Genomic DNA, 25,320 nt, shown 5'->3' on the forward strand with positions numbered 1-25,320 from the left:
TCCCTCCTTCTAATTGCCAGCCTTTCCAATCCACGGTGCACAGGGTAGGCAGTGTCTGAAAACTCCCTGGTTAACTGCCATCCTTCCACAGATCCCTGCCTTTGTAATGAAAATCTTTGGCAACTCTTGGAAATGGGGTCTGGCTATTAATATGAAGGCTTTTTTTTTTTTTTTTTTTTGCAACGGTTTATACTACCTGTTTGTTTTTCTCTCCGAACTCTGTAGAAAAAGAGAGGATAAGAATAGTGTTGGGGGTATTAAAAAAATTGAGTCTTCTTATTATTTTATACACAACAACTGTGGACCATGTTTTTCAATTTACTGCAAGGTGCTGGGGGTAGAGAAGACACCGTATAATCACATTTCATGAGTTCAGAATGGTTAAGAGCGAAGGCTCTGGGTTAAAATACTAGCTTAGCAAGTCTGTATGGAGTGTGGCAAGTCTATGAATTTCTCTTATTAAATTTCCATTTTCTTATGTATAAATGGACAATGATAATAGTGCCTACATGTAATTCCTCCTTGGAAAATCCAAATTAGATAAAGTCTGGCAGATGGTAAGTATTCAATACATGTTAGCTCCTGTCATTCTTATTAAGTAGAACCCCATGTGAGAGCCAATATTCAGCTGCTTTTGTCCCATAAAATGGCAATTTCATATGATTCTCCTAATAATAATATTTTCTAAAGAGATACCATAGTTGGGGCAGGTGTATAAGAAAGGCAGAGAAGTGGAATGGGTCCAGAGTGGACTGGCTGGAGCTGGTGCATCACATTCTCGAGTCTGCCCATTGCACACCTCTCCATGTCACACTTCCCGTCCTCTCCGTCCACCCTGCTAACATCCTATTTGCAGGTCACAGGAAACACTATAAAACCTGAGATTAGGGCATTCCCAAGAGAGTATCTTAATCTTATCCCCAAAAGAAGAAAGTTGTGGAAAGCTGTGTTGTTCCTTGCTTCACAAACTGGGACTTGAATGCACTCTTCATCAAGATTTTTATAAAGCTTATTTACTTTGACAGTGGGGGAGGGGCAGAGAGAGAGGGAGAGAGAATCCCAAGCAGGCTCTATGCTGTCAGGTTGGAGCCTGACTCAGGGCTCAAACTCCCGAACCATCAGATCATGACATGATCAGAAACCAAGAGTTGGCTGCCTAACCACGTGAGCCACTTAGGTGCCCCAGCTTATCAAGAGATTTTTAACCAATAGTTATATCCTCTGATTAGTTAGTGAGTCTGGTACTTCCAAGTAGGCATGGTTGATGTTTACCACCTGAAATGTGAATCTCACTGTGACTTCAGTTATTATCCTTTAGAAGAAATTTATCTGAAGTCACAAAGAACTTCCAAATCAGTTTTTGGAGCATAAGTGGTTTATTAGGTTGGAACTGATATATAATCAAAATGTTTTCCATACCTTCTTCTGCAGAGAACACTGTTGTCACCGGGCTAAATGGTCCTTCACCTTTGTTATTATAAACACCCACTTTAACTTCATACAGTGAAAATGGCACGATGCTTTCATTCCTAAAGACATATCTTGGGGTATCAGGAGATGTAACCACTGTCTGGATCCAGTTGGTAACTCCAAGGGGACGGAAAGCAACTACATAACCAAAACCTTCACCATTCTGCAGTTCTTCGGGGACTGGCTACAAAGGAAAGACATATTAAATTACCCTTACACATGAGAGTGAGATAAAAATAAATGGAGCTATAATCCTTATTCTTTTGCAAAAGCCATCAAATAATAATTGACATCGTATTAAGCGGTTATATAAAAAAAAGGAGAAAAAGGTCAGTGGCACAGTCAGCTGCTTTTAAACAGACATATGCCACTCTTTCATAGCCATCCAGATAACTAATTAGAATTTTCTAAAGTTATTCAAATCTTTTTGAGCACTCTGTAGCTCCAATGTGACTTATGTATCATAAGATACGCTTTTAGTTGAATATACCTCATCTCTTAAATCAAATAAAAATCATCTAATCCCTAATGTTGAGTCTAAGGAAAGAAATTGCCCACTGATTAGATGGTTAAATACAAAAGGAGTAAAACTATAAAAAAAAAAAAAAAAAGAAAGTAAAAACAGTGTATTAAGGTCAAAGTTGTGTTTATATCATGTCAAAAATTCCTACTGACACTCCATCACGATCTCTTAACTTTCTAGTTTTTCATCAACATCTTCAAACAACACAGCCAATTCTCATGCTTTCTGACTTCAAATGTGTTAATTAAAATTTTTCCTAATTACAACATAAAGCAAGAGCTGAGAGCATGGCCAGGAAGCAAGCACCTGCTGGAATCAGTGGGTGTGCATCAGTGGGGTTACAGCTGCATGGAAAGCCGTGAGGACAGCTTGAGAGAAAACAGCCAGGACTTGACTCTCACCCCTATGTTTACCAGCCAAATGACCCTGGGCAAATTATTTAATATTCTCTATGCCTTAGTGTTTTCATCTATAAAATGTTCCAAGAGTGAAATGGAAAACAAAACAAAACAAAACAAAACCATACACAAAATGCTGGAAACAGTGATCAGCATAGAGTGAGCATTCAAAAATTTGAGCTACTAGCATTACCACCCCCTCCAGTACCACCACCAGTGCCACTCAGGAGGCCATGGTGGGAACAACAACCCCCCCGTGGGGGAGGATGGTGCCCAGACACTTACATCCCAGGTTATCACCAGCTCAGACCGGCTCCCACCTCCTCCACTGACTTCTGAAGGAGGCACTTCTGGAACTGTGTAGGTTAGAGACACAGAGATAAAACCCTATTTGCATTTGGTGACACTTATGTGAAAGAAGATTCAGTGCTGCCTCTTTCTTTTTTTTTAACGTTTATTTATTTTTGAGACAGAGACAGAGCATGAACGGGGGAGGGTCAGAGAGAGGGAGACACAGAATCCGAAACAGGCTCCAGGCTCTGAGCTGTCAGCACAGAGCCCGACACGGGGCTTGAACTCATGGACCACGAGATCATGACCTGAGCCGAAGTCGGCCGCTCAACCGACTGAGCCACCCAGGCGCCCCAGTGTTGCTTATTTCTAATAGTTGAAGTAATCTGATCACAGGCACATTATACATATGCGTATGTGTGTATCTGGATCATATAAAACATATATGCAATGTGTGTGTGTGTGTGTGTGTGTGTGTGTGTGTATCTTTGGGGAGATCAAATAATTTACATTTGCATGAAATTATCAAAGATTCAAAATATCTCAAATAGTAAGAAAAAAATGACTCTGTATAAAGGTTAATACAACAGGGGAAAGTGGTTCACTAGGTATGATGGGAAATGAATCCAGCATGAACATTTAACTTGGGAATATTACACAGTAGAGATCTAACTGGTGAGCCAACATTGGCTTTACCTAAAAAAAAATGACCTAGACTCAAATCCTCAAATCTTGTTAAGACCTGCTCTTTATAAACCTCACACAGGTGTCAGATTCCTTACTTACACTGAGAACTTCATGCTTCCTAAGTTCTATGACATAACTAGAATAGAAGTTCCCTGAAGGTGGTCTTTGTTCCCAGCTGTATCCACCATATCTAGAACATGCTGAGCACACAGTAGACACTCCTTAAATATGTGTTGTGGGGGGCACCAGGGTGGTTCAGTTGGCTAAGCATCTGACTCTTGATTTCGGCTTAGGTCATGATCTCATGGTTTGTAAGATCAAGCCCTGCCTCTACCTTTGCACTGACAGTGTGGGGCCTGCTTGGCATTCATTCTCTCCCTCTCACTCTGCCCTTCCCCTACTCCCATGCTCGTTCACTCTCTCTAAGTAAATAAATAAATATTTAAAAAAATATGTGTTGTGTGAATAAATAAATGGACTACAAAGATCAGCAAGGTTCCCCTATTTCTCATAATTCCTGCTGGAAATGTCACATGCATTGTTCTGAGTAAAAAACCATCATTAAAATTACTGAAATGTATTCCTTGACTTCTATTTTGGCTTAGTATCTAAAGTGATATGTGAGCTGTACTTCAAACATCCTTTTAATTAGTATTAATTAATATTAAAGATTCTGAAAAGGAAAGTCTATTGATTCTCTCAAATGCCTCAATAATGTGATACTATGTACACTTCCTAATTTCCAGTTTCAATGTTAGGATATTATAAAAGAAGTCTTATGGTTAATACTAATAGTTTCCCCAAATATAAAATTTTAACAGTGATTCTCTCTTAATCATTGAGGGGTCAAAATATCCATAATCACCAGTAACTTGAGCTCATTCATGGAGCATGGTGGCAAAATGAGATTTCCTAGCAGCAGAACTCCCAAATGTCATTATCCTACCAATTTGTCAATGCTTGTTATAAATGAAAACAGCATTTCCCTTGTTAACAGGGTGACTATGTCAGATAGTAATTATAACCTTAAGTGACAAAAACATATTCACTCAACATGCACTAATAAACGCTGATGATGGACTGAACTTTTGGAAATGTCACATTACATTAGAATCACTTATATGAGTGTCTTTTGACAAATGCCATATGGCCAGTTCTGCCATTAGATAGGTCAGATAATTGCAATAATGGATTTTTGAGGTTGATTCCCTGCTGGCCTGGAGACCAATGCCAAGAGAAATGGACATACACACCCTATTAACCCATTTGACTCAGAAAACAAAAACACTAACCTGCCTCTTCAGTTCTTACTTTTTCTGAGGGCAAACTGGGTTCTCCGCCTCCAATTTTGTTGCTGGCTACAACCCGAAATTCATATTCCACCCATGGATTTAACTCGACTACAGTAGCTGTGTGTGTTTTCCCATCAATGATTTCAGGCACTAAAAAGGAATATATCAGAGAAGTGACAGTCTGCATGTCTTGGTGCTGACTTAAAATCCATTTATATGTACCAATGGCATTTGACTCTCTTCTTTTACCTGTTGTGGCAGTTTGCCAACCCACGGAGAAAGGGGTCCTCGCCTGGACAGAATAGGATATAACTGGGCTATGGTTATCTGTACCTTCTTTCCAAGAGAGTTGGGCTGTTGTATCTGTAATTTCATCTACCTTCACATTTTCTGGTGGTCCAGGTGAACCTAAGGAAGACAAAAATGCAAACACTCGGTAGTAATTCCATAAATGTCATCTTTTATACAAAAGTGAAGAATGTGTGACATGATCCATTCAATACCTACAACTGATCCTAATTTCAAAACTACTTGGGAAGAAGGGCATCTGCCTAGCAATACAATAACCACTTTTTCTTTTTGACATTTCTGCTTTTAGATATTCAATCTGGATGTGAGTCAGTAATTTCAAAATCATGGTATTCTAGGCCTGCAAATGACACCCGCTTTTTGAGGCCTCTGTTCAGTAGGATTACTGCACCTTTCCAAATTCTGCATCTTTTACTTTTGGCATGATTTCTTTTCTTTTAATTTACTGATGCACATCTGTAGTTCCTAGCTTGCTGTCTGGAGTTGTTTTATTCTATCATGTCCTCTGGTCCTTTTTTCAGCCCAGTAGCAAAGCAGTACCATGGACAGTAGCTCGGATTGGCAAATTCTCTCAGGCATTCTGGATGATCCTGGTGTTCTGGAAGTTGTCATATATATACTATCACTATTCCCTTTCATATTAAACACTGTCGCTGTATTAATGACATGCTCAAAAACACATCAGCTTGGCAGCAGCTGTGAAATGCTTATTACAGTGAGAGCTATTTGAAGGGCAGAGCTGAGATATTTATTTTGTTGAATTAGCACCCATCCGTATTGTCACATCCTCTATAGACTATTTGGGGGGGGATCAAATCAATAACATAACTCACATGCTCATATGTGGTCTCATGGTTTTTCCTCCAGTATGAAATTATTAGTGGAGATGTAAAACAAACAAACAAACAAACAAATAAACAAACAAACAAACAAAAAACCACTGAGGCATTCATATCTACCTCTTACTATGAGGTCGGCGGCAGATGAAACACTGTCCACCCCCGTCTGCACCATACACACATATTTTCCACTGTGTTTCAGCTGAATGTTTCTGATCATTAAATCTCCAGATGAACTCTGTTGGGAAAAAACAGGTAAGGAACACACTGTCATTTTGAAAACACAGACAGTCTTGAAGGCTGTAGCCAACAACACCATGGAGATGAAACCCATATTTAGAGAGAAGACCAAGGTGGTTCAAGACTGTAGATTGCTACAATGGAATGTATGGAAATAAAAACATGTTAAAAACCATATGTGATTGCAGATATAGATTTCTGTATCTAAATAAATGACAAGCTTCCTTCTGGGCATTTATGGCTTCAAAAGTAAATAAGGGCAGAGATTATGGCCTCAGAGTCTATTTACTTCCATCCACTAGGATGACACTTCTTTTTATATCCACAGCTCAGCACCGGCTCAACTCTTCTCTCTGATTCCAACCTCTCTGCAATTATCTGCCTGAGAAGAGGAGAGAAGCATTTAGGTATCTGGTGGGAGATAAATACAGCAGGACAAGAGGATTACCGTGGTTGAAACACTTTTCTGAACACATTGGAGCTTAAAAAGCCTAAAGCCATTTAATTCTTTCAATACAGAATTTAGGAACAGCCAGTATGAACCCCTCAATAAGAAGAAATTAAAACACTTTAAACCTGAAAAATAACAGCTGTCCATAAAGACATTTGCTGGCATCCTCTAGCACCAATTAATGGAGCAAATGCATTTCTAAAAGCTCAACTTCAAATGTCCTCATTTTAAAAGAATATAAAATCATGTTCATAAAAGTATTTACTGCAGGCCAGTTGCACGCATTAGTAAAAATATGGATTAAAATAAAATGATTTGGCAAGCAAAGCTCTTTGAACATGATCACTTACTGAAAAATCTCTAAACTGGTACATAAGAGGAAGCAATAGTGTTTATCGTATTAATTAAAAGGACAGTTTTACTCTTAAGTTTTCCTAGTATTTTTTAAAAGATGGATTCCACTACTGTGCTTCTAGGTAATTTCCTAAGATCTCCTACAGGGTAATTCCTCAAATATTGCTTCCTATCCTTTGGATTCTTAATGGGCTATATATTCTCTGTTGGTCAGATTCTGTGGCTTTAGCCTGAATTTCTTGAGTACTGGGAGAAAGCAGATGTGAGGTGATTGATGGCTGTAATTAAATGATAATCCAAAAACTGTTAAGTTTGCACATTTTACTTTCAAGTTGAACTTTTTTCTTTCCCTCCCTCTCTTTCTCCTCAGGGTTATTTAGAAATTTATCCCCAGGACAAAACTTTCAATGCTTGCTGACCTTTAGAAACTCTTCAGGTTTTATGAGCTCCATACACTCACAGGAGGTTGATTATCATTTCTATAGAAATCTCTTATTTTCAGGGAAGTAAGAACTGTTACTATTAAATTCCATCAAGGCATTAGGTCAGTTCTTATTCTTGCTTATGTTTATTTGCTTATTTTGAAAGCAGTTCGGTAAAAGAAAATTGGAACTGGACTTTCTTTATGCCCTTAGACATATAAATACATCTTTTAGGCACACTTGCTGTTTGTATCTGTTGAAAGAGTAAGGAAGAGACAGATATTGACTTGTCATTTCTTTTCACTTATGGTATGAATGGGTGAAGAAAGAAATAATTAGTTTGCTTATGTCAAAACCAAATCATCTTCCTGAAGAAATGTAGTTGGGCTCACCATCAGGGAAAATAGAATTTTTAATTATCTTTTTACAATGTAGAGTGGAAAAAAGAAGCAATTAACTGAGAGGTGTAGACAGCAGGAACCAGTGACTTTTTTCCAGCACTAACATAAAGTTGAGCGGATGAATACGTAAATGGAAAATAAAATTTAGCAAAATTTAAGATGGCTGCTCTCTTTAATTTCTGTCTCTCTCAATAAAGCATATTTGTATTGTTCCTCTTCAACTGTTTCTTCTCTCTTACTCTATTTTTTTAATGGATCAGTACAGAGAATTAAGATTCATCTTAACAAAAGTTCATTGAATGTTTGCCATGTTAGGTTCACTCAAGGATAGCAAAGTATCTAATACATGGTCTCTGCTCTCTAGAATGTAAACCCATGCCAGGGTAACAGATATATACATGTGAAACAAATTATTTTCATAAATATAGAAAAGTTATGTATTGAAAGTTAAACTAAATTACATGCCACAGACCATTTGTAGATAACTTTAGAATTAATGAGATAGAAAATTCCAAGCCCTGCTGAGGATTTGGGAGGAACTGGAACTCATGATGATTAGTACAACCATTCTGGAAAACTAGAAGTATCCACCAAGGCAGGACATAAGCATAATCTATGATCCAAGAATTCCATTCGTAAGTATAAACCTTACAGAGATGTATGCCTATGCTCATCAAAGACATTTACAAAAACGTGTGTAGCAGCACTGTCCATAAGAGATAAACTATACAAACAACTTAATGTCCATCACAATAAATAAGTAGTGGAACACTCACTTAAGGAAATACTATTAGACCATGAAAATGAATGAACCATAACTACATATGTCAACATGGCTGAGTCTCAGCATCAAAGACATAAATCAGAAGAGATAACATTATAGTAATCTGTCGTATCACAGATGTAGATTGTGGTTTTCTTTCAAAGGATGGGTAGCACCATGAAGATTTCTAGGATATGGGTCGTGCTGTTTCCCGATTTCAGTGTTGGTTACCTGAGTGTGCTCATTTTGTGAAAAGTCATTGAGTTATACACTTATGATCTGTGCATTTTTTGGTCGAATATAATAGCTCTCAAAATTCAGTCATTACTACATAAGACTATAGGTTTATATGCTCCACATTAAAAAGGGGCATAGGCTGAAGTTGTAAAATAACATGATTCTAATTCTAAACTCCAATTTCTTTCACAAGAATGAAATATTTGATAATAATAATGTAAGTAATTGTGCCAATTAGAACATCCTATAATTTCTTATCAAGATGTAATTGAATATTCTGACATTGCAAAAAGATAAAAAAGGAAAAGAAAATTCCCAAGGGAAGTTTCACTTATGTCAAACCAGTTCTTGTCCTCATCAGTTTTTCATTGCTCTTGGTTACAATATAGTTGATTGTTGACTGACTGTGATAAAGGTGAGAGAAGAGGTATGTCCAGAAAAACACCAGGAAAATTAGTAAAGTAGTACTCAAGAAAACTGAAAAAAGTTGTCAAAATGTGGCAAAGCAGTACTCACTAGATTATTTTCTTAACATATTTATCAATAAAATGTCATCCATTACTTAGATATATTTAGATTCAAATGAAACAACTTAGGAACATTAAAATCATCAAGCACATTCTTAGGAACACTATTAATTCTTTGAATAAAAAATAGCTTGGGCGGATGAATGGATAAAGAAAATGTGGTATATATATATATATACTTACATATACATATACATATACATACACACATACATCCATACAATGGAATATTACTTGGCAATCAACAAGAATGAAAGCTTACTATTTGCACCACGCAGATGGAACCAGAGTGTATTACGCTTAGTAAGACAGTCAGAAGAAGACATATACCATATGATTTCACTTATATGTGGAATTTCAGATGAGCATAGGGGAAGGGAAGAAAAAAAAAGATAAAAAACAAAGAGGGAGGCAAACCATAAGAGATTCTTAAATACGGAGAACCAACAGAAGTTTTCTGGAGGGGAACGGGTGGGGGGCTGGGCTAAATGAGTGATGGGTATTAAGGAGGGCACTTGTTGGGATGAGCACGGGATGAGCACTGGATGTTATATGTAAGTTAGGAATCAATACATTCTACTCATGAAACCAACACTAAACAGTATGTTACCTAACTTGAATCTAAATAAAAAAAAATAGCTTGTAGCTTGTTTTCTATTAAATTAGTCTGTTAGTATTTCTTTGTATTGTTTTCCTGAACTCACCCTTTTCTCCTCTTCCTTCAAATACAGTGGACCAGAATTGGACAGATGCAGAGTCAAAGCTTCATTTTTTAAAAAATCTCCCCATCCCTACTTCCCTTAGATCTCCCTCTCAAAGCACAGCAGTGCAATTCTCAGTCTTTCCCTTTTCAGTGCCATTGATCAGAGATTTACTCAGAAATGGAGCCTTTACTAATGGGACAGGCCTATTCTAATCACTTACAGGACTCTGAAAAGCAGGAGACATTTCACTAAGTTATATGAATTGTAGATTTTCTGAAATGCCCTATCTTTTAAAAATAAGATAATTTACTCAAAACTACTGATTAAGCATCCTCCTGTACTTCAGTCACGAGGGATACAACAGTGAAAAAAATAACTGTCCATATGTTCATGGAGTTTGCAGTTGAAAGACAGTCATTAATCAAATGACTACAACATACCAATGTAAAATTACAAAGTAATAACGCAAGCTCGAGGTACACAGAGGTATCTATGATTTTCTGGAGTTTTGGTGAAGTGATAGTTGAACTGATATTTGCAATACGAGTACAAGCTACCTAGAAAAAGAGGGTTAGAGTAAAAGGCACTTAAACATATACAAAAATGCTAAGGCAAGTGAGAACATAGACTTTTTAGGAGTACAGGGGAGAGAGGATATCAGGGGTATAGTTAATCCACAAATTGTTGATTTGTCCCCAGAAAACTTAAAGCTCATTGCAGATAGTTTCAGGTTCGTATTTACACCTTGATGACAATGAAATTTTAAGTGTTTTCTATTTAAAAAAAAATTTAAGGCTTTGCTAGATTTACTTGATTATCCAATTATTTGTTCATCTAATCATGTAGATGTCCCCTAGAAAAAAATTACATCTAGAACATGTTACAGGTATAAACAGTAAATGGATTTATAAGCCAAATCATCTTTGAAATAAATGCTAAGGGAAAATTCAGGGTGCATGAAATATAGAAGAGGAGCTTATTAACTTTTCCCTATATTTTCTTAGGTGACGATGCTAATGGAATTTTTGATGTAATTTAAAGAGTGCTCTGCTCTGAAAAAACTACTACATGATGTGATAACCCATGCCAGGCAAAAACAAATAAGCAGACAGATCATTAATAATTATAGGTTGGCTGAAAGTACACTGTGATATCTACCATATGCTAAAAATCAAGGTATAAAATAAACCTTAGAACTCAGGTAACCTCTTGAACAGTGCAAATGTAGCATAAACTTTAATATAACAAATTATCAGCAAAAACTAATTTCCTAGTAAGCACTCTGAATGTAACTGCTGCTGCTGGACTGCCAAGAAGCATAATTTTCCAGTTTACGGGGGGAAAAAAGCCTTTGACGGCTATTTGGAAGGCGAGGTCGAATAAGTGATCCACCTCCTTTTTGTCGCTTTACATGGCCTGTTATTGCATAGATTCCAATGTTAATCATTCATCCTATCGCTGGGTTGCCTTCCCAATCCTGACACTGCATGTAAATCATATGCAGGTGCCTTGAAAACAGTCAAACCTGCTCGTTCCTTTTGGAACCTGGGTGGTGTTTTCCTCTGTGAAGGTCCCTGAAGGAATTGTTGGTAGACATGAATGTCTGACCAACCAAATTACAACGTGCCCCCACCATCAATCCAAAACAGCTGCAGTAAGGTCACTTCCATTTCAGATGTACACTGTTCAGGCAAGGAGGAAAAATAATTAGCAGTCCTGAGACCGGAAAAACAGGTCCTAACACTAACAGTCTTAGTTTGTTGACTGATTAACATCTTCCTTGGAAGTTTTCTGAAGCCTAGCTGTCTGAACAGATGATACTAAAGGCAGAAAATGTGTTGTCTGTTCATATCAAAATTTACTTTATTTTCTTTGATACCAACAATTTGGAATAATTGTTCCCTTACTGGATTGAGAGCTCCAGCTTGTTCCATCATAATGGTTTTTGGAAGAGTGACACATAAAAGATGACAAAAACTCAGGCAAAGGCACTTCATGCATATTTTAGGTCATGTCAAGTGCTCGTTTGCTGTAAGGTATCAGCTTTTCTACTGCAAATCAAGTTCATATTAACAATATGGGACACTTTTTTTCTGGAGGGCGGTGTGTTGATGGAGGACCTAACTAAGCATCCGTGATTTCAGGATGCTTACTCTTTGTTCCCATAGTAATTTTAACTCAATGTTTTCTAGTGACTTCATTCACTAGAGTCACACCTCCACAATTTGGTTTCCTGTATCCTAGTACCAAATGCTCCTTACTTTTTTCTTAAAATTATAAACTTTCTTAAGCTTACATTTATATGGAAATTGATATGGAAAATGTATGTTTTCATCTTAAACAGAAAACTGCTGACCAAAATAATCATTACCTGCCAAAATGAATACGGTGAGTAGAAAACAGCACAAAGGACACACTGTCCACAATAATGTACATGGGTATTAGCCGGACACTTTCAAAATCTCTGAGACTGAGACCTTTGCTCTTTTAATTAAAAGGGGACTTTAGCAAGTATTAGAGAATCGTTAGTGACAAACTGAACATCATACTGAACCATTCTCCTTGATTTAACCTAATGATTGAAAGACAATTAAAAACATAATAGATCTCTCACATTCTACCTTGTTATATATGGCCTATGAGTACATGGTCTGTGCTTTGCAAAACATGGGGCTCTCCAGTTCACTAAATCCAGCAGTGCTCAATGCTGGCTGTACAGTAAACTCATCTGAAGAGTGTTTTAAAAAATACCAGAAATGCCTGGGCCACATTCCAGAACAATCAAATCGGAATGGACTAGGAAATGGAGACCCTTTATCTGATTCTAAAGTGTAGTCAGGGTTAACAATCTTGATACCTCCTAACATTTCCATTCTTCATCTTCACTTCATTTACAACTAAAACGTTCTAAATAATCACTCATGTCTTTCCCTAACTCTAAAATTCTGCAACTAATAATTGCATGAGAAAAGCATGAAGTTAGGCTGTTTACTGATGGGCTCATAAGTTGAGAACAGCGCATGGGTGAGAAAACCAGTATTTATGAAACAGGTACTAGAGGTCAATGACAAGGCTTATTTCCTTATAATCAGACTGCCTTGGTATGTTCACCATAATTAAAAAAAAGACAGTAGATACTGAAATAATTCAACACGTTGATTACATTTCTATAGATTCATACAAAAATTTACTATTTGTCAACATGAATCATTCCAGGATTCCTTTTTTTCTAAAAAAATTAAGTTTATTTATTTATTTTGAGAGAGAGCACAAGCAGAGGAGGGGCAGAGAGAGAGAGGGAGTGAGAGATACTCCCAAGCAGACTCCATGCCAACAGCATAAAGCCCAAGGATTCCTTTGGATTTAGGGGTTCATTCTGACATAGCATGAAAGCATTTCACATCATGAGAGGCTACCCTGAGTGACAATTTAACTTGTGGATCAAATCTCTCTCTCTTTTTAAATCCTTGTATCAGAGCTTAAAATTTAGAGATAGTAGATTCATCCATTGTAGAATAAAAAGACTCGTATATAAGAACAGGAATCTACTCATACAAAGGAATAAAAAGTAATTGTTTCATGAAACCTTGACCGAGTGTGTCAAATGTATTTTTACTTCTAGCTTCAATTACTATTGCTATGTAATAAATTACTCAAAATTTAATGGCTTACAATAACAGTGATCATTTATTCTGCTCTGGAATATGTCATTTAAACAGGGATCAGTGGGGAAAGTCATCTCTGTTATAAATCTCATCAGCTGAGGTGGCTGGCAGGGGACTGGCAAGCCCATTTACATGTTTGGCAAGTTGAGGTGGGCTGTTGGCTGGGAATTCAGCCATACCTGTGGACTGGGGACTTTAGTTCCTCTTGAGGTAGACCTCTCCACAGTGTGCTTGGGCTTCCTCATATTATGGTGGCTGGATTCCAAGAGAAATGGTGCTGATGGAACAAGATAGAAATGCATGCATTTTTATGAGCTAGCCGTAGAAATCACATAGCGTCACTCCTGCTGTTCTTTATTGCTCAAGGAAGTCATAGAGGAGTAGGTTTTAAGGGGAAAGTCATAGATTTTACCACTCAATGGGGAAGGGTCTCAAGTCATACTGAAAGAAGATGTTGAATATGGGATGTTGTTATAGCCAACTTTGCAAACACGACTGGCTACACTCCTCCAGATCTCTCTGTACCTACAAATACTGCCTCCTTTTTGGGCAGCCAACCTATATGCACTATATCTAAAATGGTTCCTTCATCCTCTGCCTTTTCCTTGGGTTCCTCCCATCAAGAGATCTGAGGGAGCGAGAACAGTGAGTATGGGGTAATTATTCACCAAAATTTATCCTTACAGGGTTGTTTTGAGGGGCTGTACTGATGACTCAAAATAAGTTAACAACAACAGCCCTTGTCTAGACACCCTTCCTTTCATGTCAGTAGACTATGTGTGAGCCAGAAAAAGGACGCCTAAGCACTCACAGAGAATACAATTATGTCCTCTCCCAGGAGAAATGCTGGGAAAGATAGCTCCCTATGTTTATTATAATAGCAGACCGATATGTTTCAACAGTATTCCTGACACCTCAGAAGTGTAGATTTTTCACCTCAAAGTCTTACTGAAGAAGATTAAGTATGAGAGACTAGGTTTGAAGTCAAATATGACTATTGTTAGGCTATTTTTCTGGTAAAGACGGTGATCTAAAATTTTAGACTCTGTATAAGAAAAACAGCGTAAAAAATCAGAGTGTTTATGGCAATAAAATAACACCTAAAATCCTGATTTTTGAGTCTAAAATTTTAAATTGCCCCAAATGAAACATTTATTCTTCACTTTCTTATTTAGTTTCAGATCAATTAAATGGTATAATTAAATGTCATGCCTTGCAAAGTAGAATGATTTTCTTTCTGAAATTGGGACATAAACTCTAAGCCAGCATGAACAATTACAACTCAATAATAAAAAGGCAAATAACCCAATTAAAGAATGGGCCAGCCACCCTGACTTTCGGTTTTCAGTGTATAAGCAGCTTACCATCACACTTTGTCCTAAAAGCAAGTAAAAAATTGAATGAACTGAAAAATCAACAACTCTTCTTAGATGTGGTACATCTAAGACTGAGGTCATAGAGGAAATTACTGTCTCCCAAACTGGAAAAAACCACATGTAAATCCTGAGGATCCTAATTTATTGGAGCTGAAACCCATGAGTAGGAAGTGCCCCAGGAGCTAGTACTGGGGTAGACAAACCTGAACTGTAATTTATGAATTACTGGAGGGTCAGTGTGGACAAGCCGGAGAGCTACAACTCTAGGGAACGTAGTCATAGGTGGTTCCCTACGTTTCTGTGAGCTGTACCTCCAGGAGCTCTATCAGGTTCTCACAGTGAATAGCAGAGAAAAATGCCCCTGTGTTTCTGGCAGGGGAAAGGAATAGAAACCATGTAGCATTTTGAAATAAGAACATTCTGTTCTTAACAAGGCTTGCTTTCAGGAGAAACTATTTTATCAGAGACTAACCTGCTGGGGTTTTTATCAGAGATAAATACTTCTGAGGGAAAGGGAATACCCAAATCCAGCTCTCTCTAGCCTTCAACATGGGGGAAGGAAAACAGACAAAATCTGAGCCCTGCAGACATCTCACCAAATGGGTGAAGGGGAACTCGAAGCACTGAGAAGTTCACAGTCCAGGAGAACAGGCTGACCCAAAGAATGAGACCTAATCAGAGGACTAAAGAATGCGTTCCCTCGTCCCACACCTTATACCACATTAGTAGTGACCAATTTACTGCCCCATGTCTGTCTAGCACATCATGTCTGCCGTTCAACAAAAAATGACAAAGCACATTAAAAGGCAAAAAACATAGTTTGAAGAGATTGAATAAGCATCAGAGGAGGCACCATGTATGGCAGGAATGTTGGAATTATCAGACAAAGAATTAAAAAGAATTGTGATTAATAGGATAAGGGATTTAATGGAAAAAGCAGACAATATGCAAAACAGATGGACAATGTAAGCAGAGAAAGGGAAATTCTAAGAAATAAAACAGAAACACCAAAGATCAAAAATATGGTAACGAATGATTTCATGGGATCAGAAATAGAGTAGACATGGCTGAAAAAACAATCTCTGAGCTTGAGGATATGACAATTAAATTTTCCAATACTGAAAATCAAAGAGAAAAAGACTGAAAAAAAGAATAAAATATTCAAGAAATGTAGGATAACTACAAAGGTATAATATACATTTAATAGGGATATCAGAAGGAGGTAAAAGAGAGAATGGGAACAGAAATAATATCTGAAGCAAAAATGACTTAGAATTTCCCCAAATTAATATCAGATACCAAACCTCAGGTCCAATAAGCTCACAGAAAACTAAGCAGGTTAAATGCCACAAAAACTACACGTAGGCATTATCACATTCGAACCTCAAAAAACACAAGGAGAATCTTGAAAAATTCCTGAGGAAAAAAAGCACTTAACCTGGAGAAAGAAAAAAAGAGTTACATCCAATGTCTCCTCAAAAACGAACCAAGAAAACATATGGAATGAAATATTTAGTGCTGAAAGAAGAAACCCACCAACCTAGAGTTCAATACCCTGAAAAGTAAAAAGAGAAATATACACTTACTGAGGCAATAAAAAAATATTAAGGAGGGGCGCCTGGGTGGCGCAGTCGGTTAAGCGTCCGACTTCAGCCAGGTCACGATCTCGCGGTCCGTGAGTTCGAGCCCCGCGTCAGGCTCTGGGCTGATGGCTCGGAGCCTGGAGCCTGTTTCCGATTCTGTGTCTCCCTCTCTCTCTGCCCCTCCCCCGTTCATGCTCTGTCTCTCTCTGTCCCAAAAAATAAGTAAAAAACATTGAAAAAAAAATTAAAAAAAAAAATATTAAGGAAATCGGTTGCCAGTAACCTGCATTGTAAGACATGTTAAAAGAAATCCTACAGAGAGAAGGAAAATGATATAGGTCAGGAATTTAGATTTACATAAAGAAAAGAAGAGCATCAGAGAATAAATAAGTCAATGCAAAATAAAGATTTTATTGTTTGTTCTTCATAGATCTAATAGTTAACACTTTGTTCAAAATACTATGATCAAAAGTGAATTTAATTTGATATATAAATATACACATATGTATAAGTGAAATGAAAGACAGCAATGATATAAGGGGTAGGAGGAAAGAATTAGGAATATTTTGTTATTATTAGGTACTTGCACTACCATTGAAGTTGGCTTGCGTTATTTGAAAGTGGAGTTGGATTCGTTGTAAATACATACCTCATACTTTAGGATAACTACTTAAAAATATTGTCATTGATATACTAAAAAGGGAGAGAGAGTGGAGTGCTAAGTGAGCATAAAATGCTCCATTAAAACAACAAAAGGCAGAAAAAACAGTGAAAGATAAAAACAAAAACAAAGAACAAGGGCAACAAATAGCAAATGGAAGAAATATGACAGCTACTAATCCAACTATATTAATAATCTCCTTAAATGTCACTGGTCTAGGGGCACCTGGTGGCTCAGTTGGTTAAGTGTCCACCTTCGGCTCACATCATGATCTCGTGAGTTGTGAGTTCGAGCCCCACATTGGGCTCTGTGCTGAGAGCTCAGAGCCTGGAGCCTGCTTCAGATTTTTTGTCTCCTTCTCTCTCTGTCCCTGCTCCACCACACTCTGCTTCTCTCTCTCTCTCTGTCTCTCTCTCTCTCTTTCTCTCTCTCTCTCAAAAATAAACAAACATTAAAGCAAATTTTAAAAAAATAATAAAAAAAAATCAATGGTCTAAATATCTCAAGCAAAAGATGGATATTATCAGAGTGAATTAAAAAGCAAGAGCCAACTATATCTTGTCTATAAGAAACCCACTTAAATATAAAGACACATCTAGATTAAAATAAATGGATGGAAAAAATATGCCATGCTAATACTAATTTTTTTACAAAGAAGTGGGAGTAGCTATATTAATTTCAAACAGAAATGACTTTAAGATAAGAAAAGTTACCAAGGACAGAGAGAGGCATTAGCTAATGATAGAATGGTCAATATTTCAAGACATAACAACCATTAATGTATACACCTAACAAGAAAGAACCAAAATACATAAAGGAAAAAACTGATAAAAACTGTAAGGAGAAATAGATCAATCCACCATTAGAGCTTTAAAACTTAAAATCCATCTATCAAATGAACAGATCCAACAAGTAGAAATGCAGTAAGAACATAGTTGAATGAACAGCACTATCAATCAACTGGATATGATTGATATCTATAGACTACTTCATCCAAAAATAGCAGATTATACATTCTATTTAAGCTCACATAGAACATTTACCAAGAAAGACCACATAATGAGCCATAAAACACACCTTAACAAATCTGAAAGGAAAGATATTCTGCGATGTCTGCTTTCAGAACATCATGGAATTAAAGTAGAAATTGATAGCAGAAAGATAGATGAAGAGATCTGAAACTCCCCAAATATTTGATATTAAACAGCACACTTCTAAAAAACATGTAGGTCAAAGAACAAAACCTCAACACAGATTTAGAAATATTTTGAACTAAATATAAATGAAAATATAACATCAAAAAATGTGTGGGATGTACAGACAGCAATACTTAAGAGGGAAATTTCCAGCACTGAATGCATATATTAGAAAAGAAAAAAGATATAAAATCAATACTCTAAGTTTCAATCTTAAGAAACTATCTAAAAAAGACAATTTGGGTGCCTGGGTGGTTCAGTCAGGTTAAGCATTCAACTTTGGCTCAGGTCATGATGTCACGGTTCATGGGTTTGAGCTCCGCATCGGGCTCTGTGCTGACAGCTCAGAGCCTGAAGCCTGTTTAGGATTCTGTGTGTGTCTCTCTCTCTACCCTTTCCCCACTCACGCTCTCTCTCAAAAATAAATAGACATTAAAAAAAATTTAAAAAGAGACAAATCAAAAGTAAGCAGCTGAAAAGGAATAATAAAATTAAAAATCAGTGAAATTGTTAACAGGGAATAAATAGAGAAAATTAATGAAATCAGAAACTGATTCTTTGAAAAGATCGATAAAATTGATCAACCTCTGGTTAGGCTAATTAAGGAAAGAAAGAGAAAACACAAATTACAAAAAAAAAAAAAAAAGATACCACGATGGATTCTATGAACATTAAACAACGAGCAATTCTATGTTCACCAATATGATTGCTTAGATGAAATGGGCCAATTCTCTGAAAGTTACAATCTGCCAAAACACATACATGAAGAAATAGTCTCAATAGAATTATACTGTTAAACAAATTGAATCAATAATTAATAACTCTCCCAAAAAGAAAGCAAAAGTCCCAGATGGGTTTATTGGAAGATTCTACCAATCGTTTAAGGAGGAAATTATACCAATTTTATAATCTCTTACCAGAGATAAAAGCTAAGGGAATATGTGCCAAATCATTTTATGAAGCCAATATTACCCTAATTAATACTGAAATCATACAAAGACACTGCAAGAAAACTACAGACCAGTATCTCTCATAAACATCAATACAAACATCCACAACAAAGTATTAGCAAATCAAATCCAATAATGTATAAAAATTTATACAACACAACCAAGCAGGATTTCTCTCAGTTAGGAAGGACTGGTTTAGTATTTGAAAGTCACTTAATGTAATCCATCACATCAAGAATCTGATAAGGAAACATCTTTGGGAAAATGTCTATTCATTTCTTCTGCCCATTCTAAATCAAATTATTCTTGTCTTTGGTGTTGAGTTTTATAATTTCTTTATGTATTCTGAATCATAACCTTTCATTGGATATATTCAACAAAGAATGGGGAAATTTCTTCAACTTGATTAAAAAACATCTAGAAAATACCTACAACTAACATCATAATTAATGGTCAGAAACTTGAAGCTTTCCTGCTAAGATCAAAAACAAGGCAAAGATATTTGTTTTCATCATTACTCTTCAACACTGTTCTAAAAATCCTAGTAATACGAGAAGACAAAAAAAAGAAAAAGGAATAAAGGGTATACATATTGGGAAGAAAAAATAAAATAAATGGTCTTTTTTTTCTCAGATGACATAATTGTGTATGTAGAAAATCTGAAAGAATCAACATAACAAAATGCCTGGAACAAATAAGCAATTATAGAAATGTTTTAGAATACAAGGTATTCTGGTATAAAAAGATAATTTTTTCTCTCTTTTTGCTTCAGAAGTAATCTTCCATCTCACAAGAGTAAGTACTAAGTCTCCAACTGGATTTGCGGGAGACAGATATACACTCGATCTTAGCCAAAAGTCTGAGAAGCGATTGGGGGAGTCAGATATAATTCTAAATTCTTCTTTAATATCCAAAATACTAATAAGCACATAGAAAGATTCTCAGTCTCATTACCGATCTGAGAAATAAGAATTGGGAATAATGAGATATCACTTCTCAATTATCTGTTTGGCACAAAAATAAAACAAACAAACAAACAAACAAACAAACAAATAAAACTTAAGAGGAAAAAGCAGGTGTGGGAAAGGATTTGGGGAACAGACACCCTTAGGTTCTGCTGATAGAAACATAAATTCCTGCCCCTTTCCTGGAGAACAATTTAGAAACAACGCTACCATTATTGCTAATAGTAGTAATAGTCATAACAATAACAAGAACAAGAACATGTGTTATTCTAAGTACCGTGTGTGTGTGTGTGTGTGTGTGTGTGTGTGTGTGTGTGTGTTTGTGCATGTGTGTGTGTAGTACCTCTGAATAATGTACTATTATCACCTCAGTTTTACAGATAATAAACTGAGGCAAAGAGAGATAAAGATCAACATTTCATAAGGGAATGAAATTGGTTTTAGAAGTTGCAATTCTGAGTTCAGGTTTTTTAATGATGAAACTATATAATTCGAACCAGATCCAGCAATTCCTTACCTGAGCAAATATCCTCAGAAAACTTTCTGAGAATTATTGACAAGGCTTCACTATTATTGCTTCAAAACACTATTAGCTATTCTCTTCCTTACCTAGTTTCTTACTCTAAACACTCTCAGAATTACTTCAACTGGAATCTGATTGTTAGTTATTTAACACCATTGAAAAATCTAAGAAAAATTAAAAGGCTCACAATACATAGCTGCTTTATTTCATACAGGAGCAGTGAATTATTATGATTCTTTCCCTGTCATTCTCCCCATCCATCCATTCCTTCCTCTCTCCCTTCAGCCACCCATCCATCTCTCCTTTCCTATTAAAACGGTATTGTAGTTTTCTTTATTTAAGTCTTGCAGACCAATGTGTATCTTATCTTAACATATATCTTATCTTTTATTATTTTTTAAAATGTTTATTTATTTTTGAGAGAGAGAGACAGACAGAGCTCGAGAGGGGAAGGACCAGAGAGAGGGAGACACAGAATCCGAAGCAGGCTCCAGGCTCCAGGCTCCGAGCTGTCAGCACAGAGCCCAATGCTAGGCTCAAACTCACAAACCACGAGATCATGACCTGAGCTGAAGTCGGATGCTTAACTGACTGAGCCAGTCAGGCGCCCCAACATGTATCTTATCTTTTGAGGGAGTTTTTTGTCCTATTATACTTTCTTATTGGTTACTGTTGGTACATAAGAAACCTATTACTTTTTGTAAATTTACCTTGTATATAAGTAGTAGACTTAACTCTGATTAATTTTTTAAAATTTAGAATTGACACTATTGGATCTTGAGTAGCCTGAATATCATTTTGTCCTCAAATAATGGTATCTTTGTTTCCTTATTTTCAGAGTTAAATCATTTATTCCTGTCCATACTTTATTGCATTGGTCCAAACATTTCCAAATGATTTTAAAATAATGGTATTTGTGCGTTTCCTTTCTTGTTGCTGATTTAAATAAAAGTATTCCTAGTATTTCTCTTTAAGGACACTTTTGGGATGCGGAGGAAGTATTTTTCTGTGTCTGTAATAGGTCATTAATTTTATTGCATGTCTTCTAGGTACCCATTAAAAATAGTGTGGTCTATTTTATTAGTTCTACTGATATGATGCATGCACCTTGGCTAGAATATCCCCATGTAGTTTACAAAGGTTATTATTATTATTGTTTTAATATAATGTTCAGTCTGGTTTGATACAATTTCATTTAGGTTTTCATACTATATTCACAAAATTAATTTATATCTACAAATTATTTGCTATCTTGCCAGGTTTTGTTATTAGGAGTATGTTAGCTTCACAAAATAAATTGAAAAGATTTTTAAATTTTTATGTTGTCAAATAGTTTATATAACAGAATATTTATCTGTTTCCTGAATACTTGAGAAAAATTACCAGTAAAATTTTCCAGCCCCAGGGGCATCTGAGTGGCTCAGTCCATTGAATGTCTGATTCTTTTATTATTATTATTCTTATTTTTAATGTTTATTCTTGACAGAGAGAGAGACAGAGCATGAGCGGGGGAGGGGCAGAGAGAGAAGGAGGCACAGAATCCGAAGCCGGCTCCAGGCTCTGAGCTGTCAGCACAGAGCCCAACACGGGGCTCAAACTCACAGACCGCGAAATCATGACCTGAGCCAAAGTTGGACGCTCATCCGACTGAGCCACCCAGGCACCCCGAGTGTCTGATTCTTGATTTCAGTTCAGGTCATGATCTCATGGTGCCTGGGATGGAGCCTTGTGTCCAGCTCAGTGCTGACAGCATGGAACTTGCTTGGGACTCTTTCCCTCCCTCTCTCTCTCTCTCTCTCTCTGCCCTTCCCTTCCTTCCACACACACACACACACACACACACACACACACACACACACACACTCTCTCTCTCTCTCTCTCTCTCTCTCTCGCACAAAATAAAAATAAATAGACATTAAAAAATTATCAGGCCCTAAAATCATTTTATTTTTAGTGAGGGGGTGGCTGGTGATGGTTCTTGATTTACATGTTTTTATATTAATGGATATACTTAGGTTTTCTAATTCTTGTTAATTTTGATCATTTATATTTTCCTATAAACTTTCCATTTAATTGGATTCCATTAAATACATACAAGTTGAACATGGAATGCTCTGTTTTAAGATATTTCTTTCTGATCTGTTATAATCTTTCTCATTTCTAATTTTAGCTGTATCTTTATTCTTCACGGATATATTCTATAGCTTATCCATTACTTTTTGACATTCTATCTATCCCTTTTGTTTTTCTATATCCTTTGTATACAATAGTTTTGCTATTTTTTCCCTAAATTCTACAAGGGTGTGAAAAGAATGAAAAGAAATGTGTATTTTCCATTTGTATGGTAAATTTTTCATATGTATCTGTTTCTTCCATTATAATATAGCATCAAAAGATTCTTTTTCTAATTTTGGCAAATTGATCTGTTGGCAGTTAGAAGAAGCACTCTCAGACTACACACCAATTTTGTTTCTCATTTTTCTCTTTGCTTTTGACTTGATATATTTTAATGGTACATTATTTACAGTATTATAGTTTGTGATTATTATACCTTCCTTACAGAGCAATTTTTTTTCAAAATATATTTATCCTCCATACTCTTGAGATTTGCCTTCAATTATGACTTTCACAAAATCACACTTGGTTCTCTTTCTTGTTGCATTTGACAGATAAATATTTGCATATCTTTTCACTGATATCCTTTTATTTATAGCCTTCGTTGTTGTAACTCCGATATTTTTATGGGTTTTAGCTCAAGCAACATGTTACTTGATTTGACTTCCGCCAGTGTTCTTATAAATTTAAATCGTACAGGGTTTCCACTAGGGGTGGATTTGGACCATTCATCCTAATAAACATTTTACTTGACGAACACACCCCTGGGGTGCCAATCACACTGTAAGTAGAAACTGAGACTCTATATGCCTGGTTGAGCAAATGATGAGTTAGGGAAATAAACTCAACCTCTTGAGTTTATTTTGTGCCTCTCCCTTTTTCCTAGAAGCATTGTAGAATCTTGTTTATTCATCCCTGAGCAGCACTGTGGGAGGAGACGGATTTCACGGAAGTGTTCAAGATGAGTAAGAGTGATTTCTCTGTTCTAATCCCAGTTTTATAGACTCCTTCCTGAGTATATTCTCTTTTTTTTTAAGTGTTTATTTTTGAGAGAGAGAGAGAGAGAGAGCAAGCAGGGGAGGTGGAGAGAGAGAGGGGGGAACAGAAGATCCAATGTGGGCTGTGCACTGACAGCAGAGAGCCCGATGTGGGGCTCAAACTCAGGAACCGTGAGATCATGACTTGAGCTGAAGTTGACCGCTCAACCGACTGAGCCACCCAGGCACCCCTCCTGAGTATATTCTCTTAATGATCCTTCCAAGTCAGGAGACATTTTGAATTTGGACAATATATAAAATTTATAGGACACTCCAAGTGGGGGATGCCTAAAAACTCAGAGTGTCACTGCAATTAGTGTTTGGAATAAGTGCTTTGGCTGAGATCTGTATTTACGATGAACATATATATGCATACATACCTTTTTTAAAACATAGTTTTGTATTATAAAAGAACTGCTGTTTTCAAACTTTGAGTCCTCATATCCTGATAATTTCATGACACAAATCAATTTCCAGTGACCACACTGTATTATGACACACAAAGGGTTACTTTCACGGATATTTTTTTCTACCACCAAGAGCTGGAAAATGCATCAAGTCTCGACGCTCATGACTGCTGCCGTAACAAGAGTGAGTCCGGGCTGTGACAGATAAATCACACTGAAGTCAGCCACTCAAGTGAATGGCAGACTGGTTGTCAACACTAAACCTCTTATTGCTTCCAGTGACTTTTATCCACACACATTCTAATTCATCATAGATCCAATTCCACAAAATGTTTGTAAAGCTGTACAGCTTGGCTCTATACATTCTTCATTTCTAAAGCACCTGCATCACATTGAGCTTATCAAAGCATATCCATTGAAACATCCATTACAATATACACTGAACCCTTGCTGTGTTTTGGTTTGAAAATTTCTATTTATAGTGAGCCCCCCCTCCATATCATATATCTAAGTCCAAAAGGTAACTTATTAGGCAAGTCAGAATTGTCCTTGAATGTTCTTAAAATTATACTTAAATTGCCATGCCCCAGATACTAAGGTCCCAGGTAGTAATGTTCTTTTGTTTTTCTTGAACGTTGGGCTATTATCTCTTTTATCCTGTTAGGGGAAGCTATGGTATATTTAAAAGTAGAGAAAGATGTTTTACTGGGGTGAAGGATGGAATCTCTCTGCTTTCTATTTTATTTTATTTTATTTTATTTTATTTTATTTTATTTTATTTTATTTTATTTTATTTATTTTATATTTTGACTGAGTGTATGGTGTGGAATTATGTCAGTTAAACAGGATTATAACAACAAAATGTTATTGTACACATACTGCTGAGTCTATGTCTCTTCTTATAGCTGCATATATATGAAAAAAAAAGTGTATA

At 36.4% G+C, this 25,320-nt stretch overlaps 1 protein-coding gene across 3 annotated transcripts in view; it reads right to left on the minus strand.

The window, feature by feature from the left end:
* CNTN3 (contactin 3) overlaps positions 1 to 25,320 on the minus strand; it is a 339,239-nt gene that overhangs the window by 32,355 nt on the left and 281,564 nt on the right. For 2 of the 3 annotated variants that reach the window (XM_019428459.2, XM_019428458.2), the window contains exons 14-18: positions 5,930 to 6,047; positions 4,911 to 5,069; positions 4,662 to 4,811; positions 2,677 to 2,747; positions 1,420 to 1,654 (exon numbers count right to left, since the gene is read on the minus strand). In XM_019428459.2, coding sequence (XP_019284004.1) covers positions 1,420 to 1,654; positions 2,677 to 2,747; positions 4,662 to 4,811; positions 4,911 to 5,069; positions 5,930 to 6,047 — 733 coding nt within the window. The remainder of the gene's footprint in view (positions 1 to 1,419; positions 1,655 to 2,676; positions 2,748 to 4,661; positions 4,812 to 4,910; positions 5,070 to 5,929; positions 6,048 to 25,320) is intronic. The other variant, XM_019428460.2, reaches the window with a different exon arrangement.

This window comes from Panthera pardus, unplaced genomic scaffold (genome assembly GCF_024362965.1).
Source record: "Panthera pardus isolate Hobbes unplaced genomic scaffold, ASM2436296v1 HiC_scaffold_8, whole genome shotgun sequence".
NCBI lineage: Eukaryota > Metazoa > Chordata > Mammalia > Carnivora > Felidae > Panthera > Panthera pardus.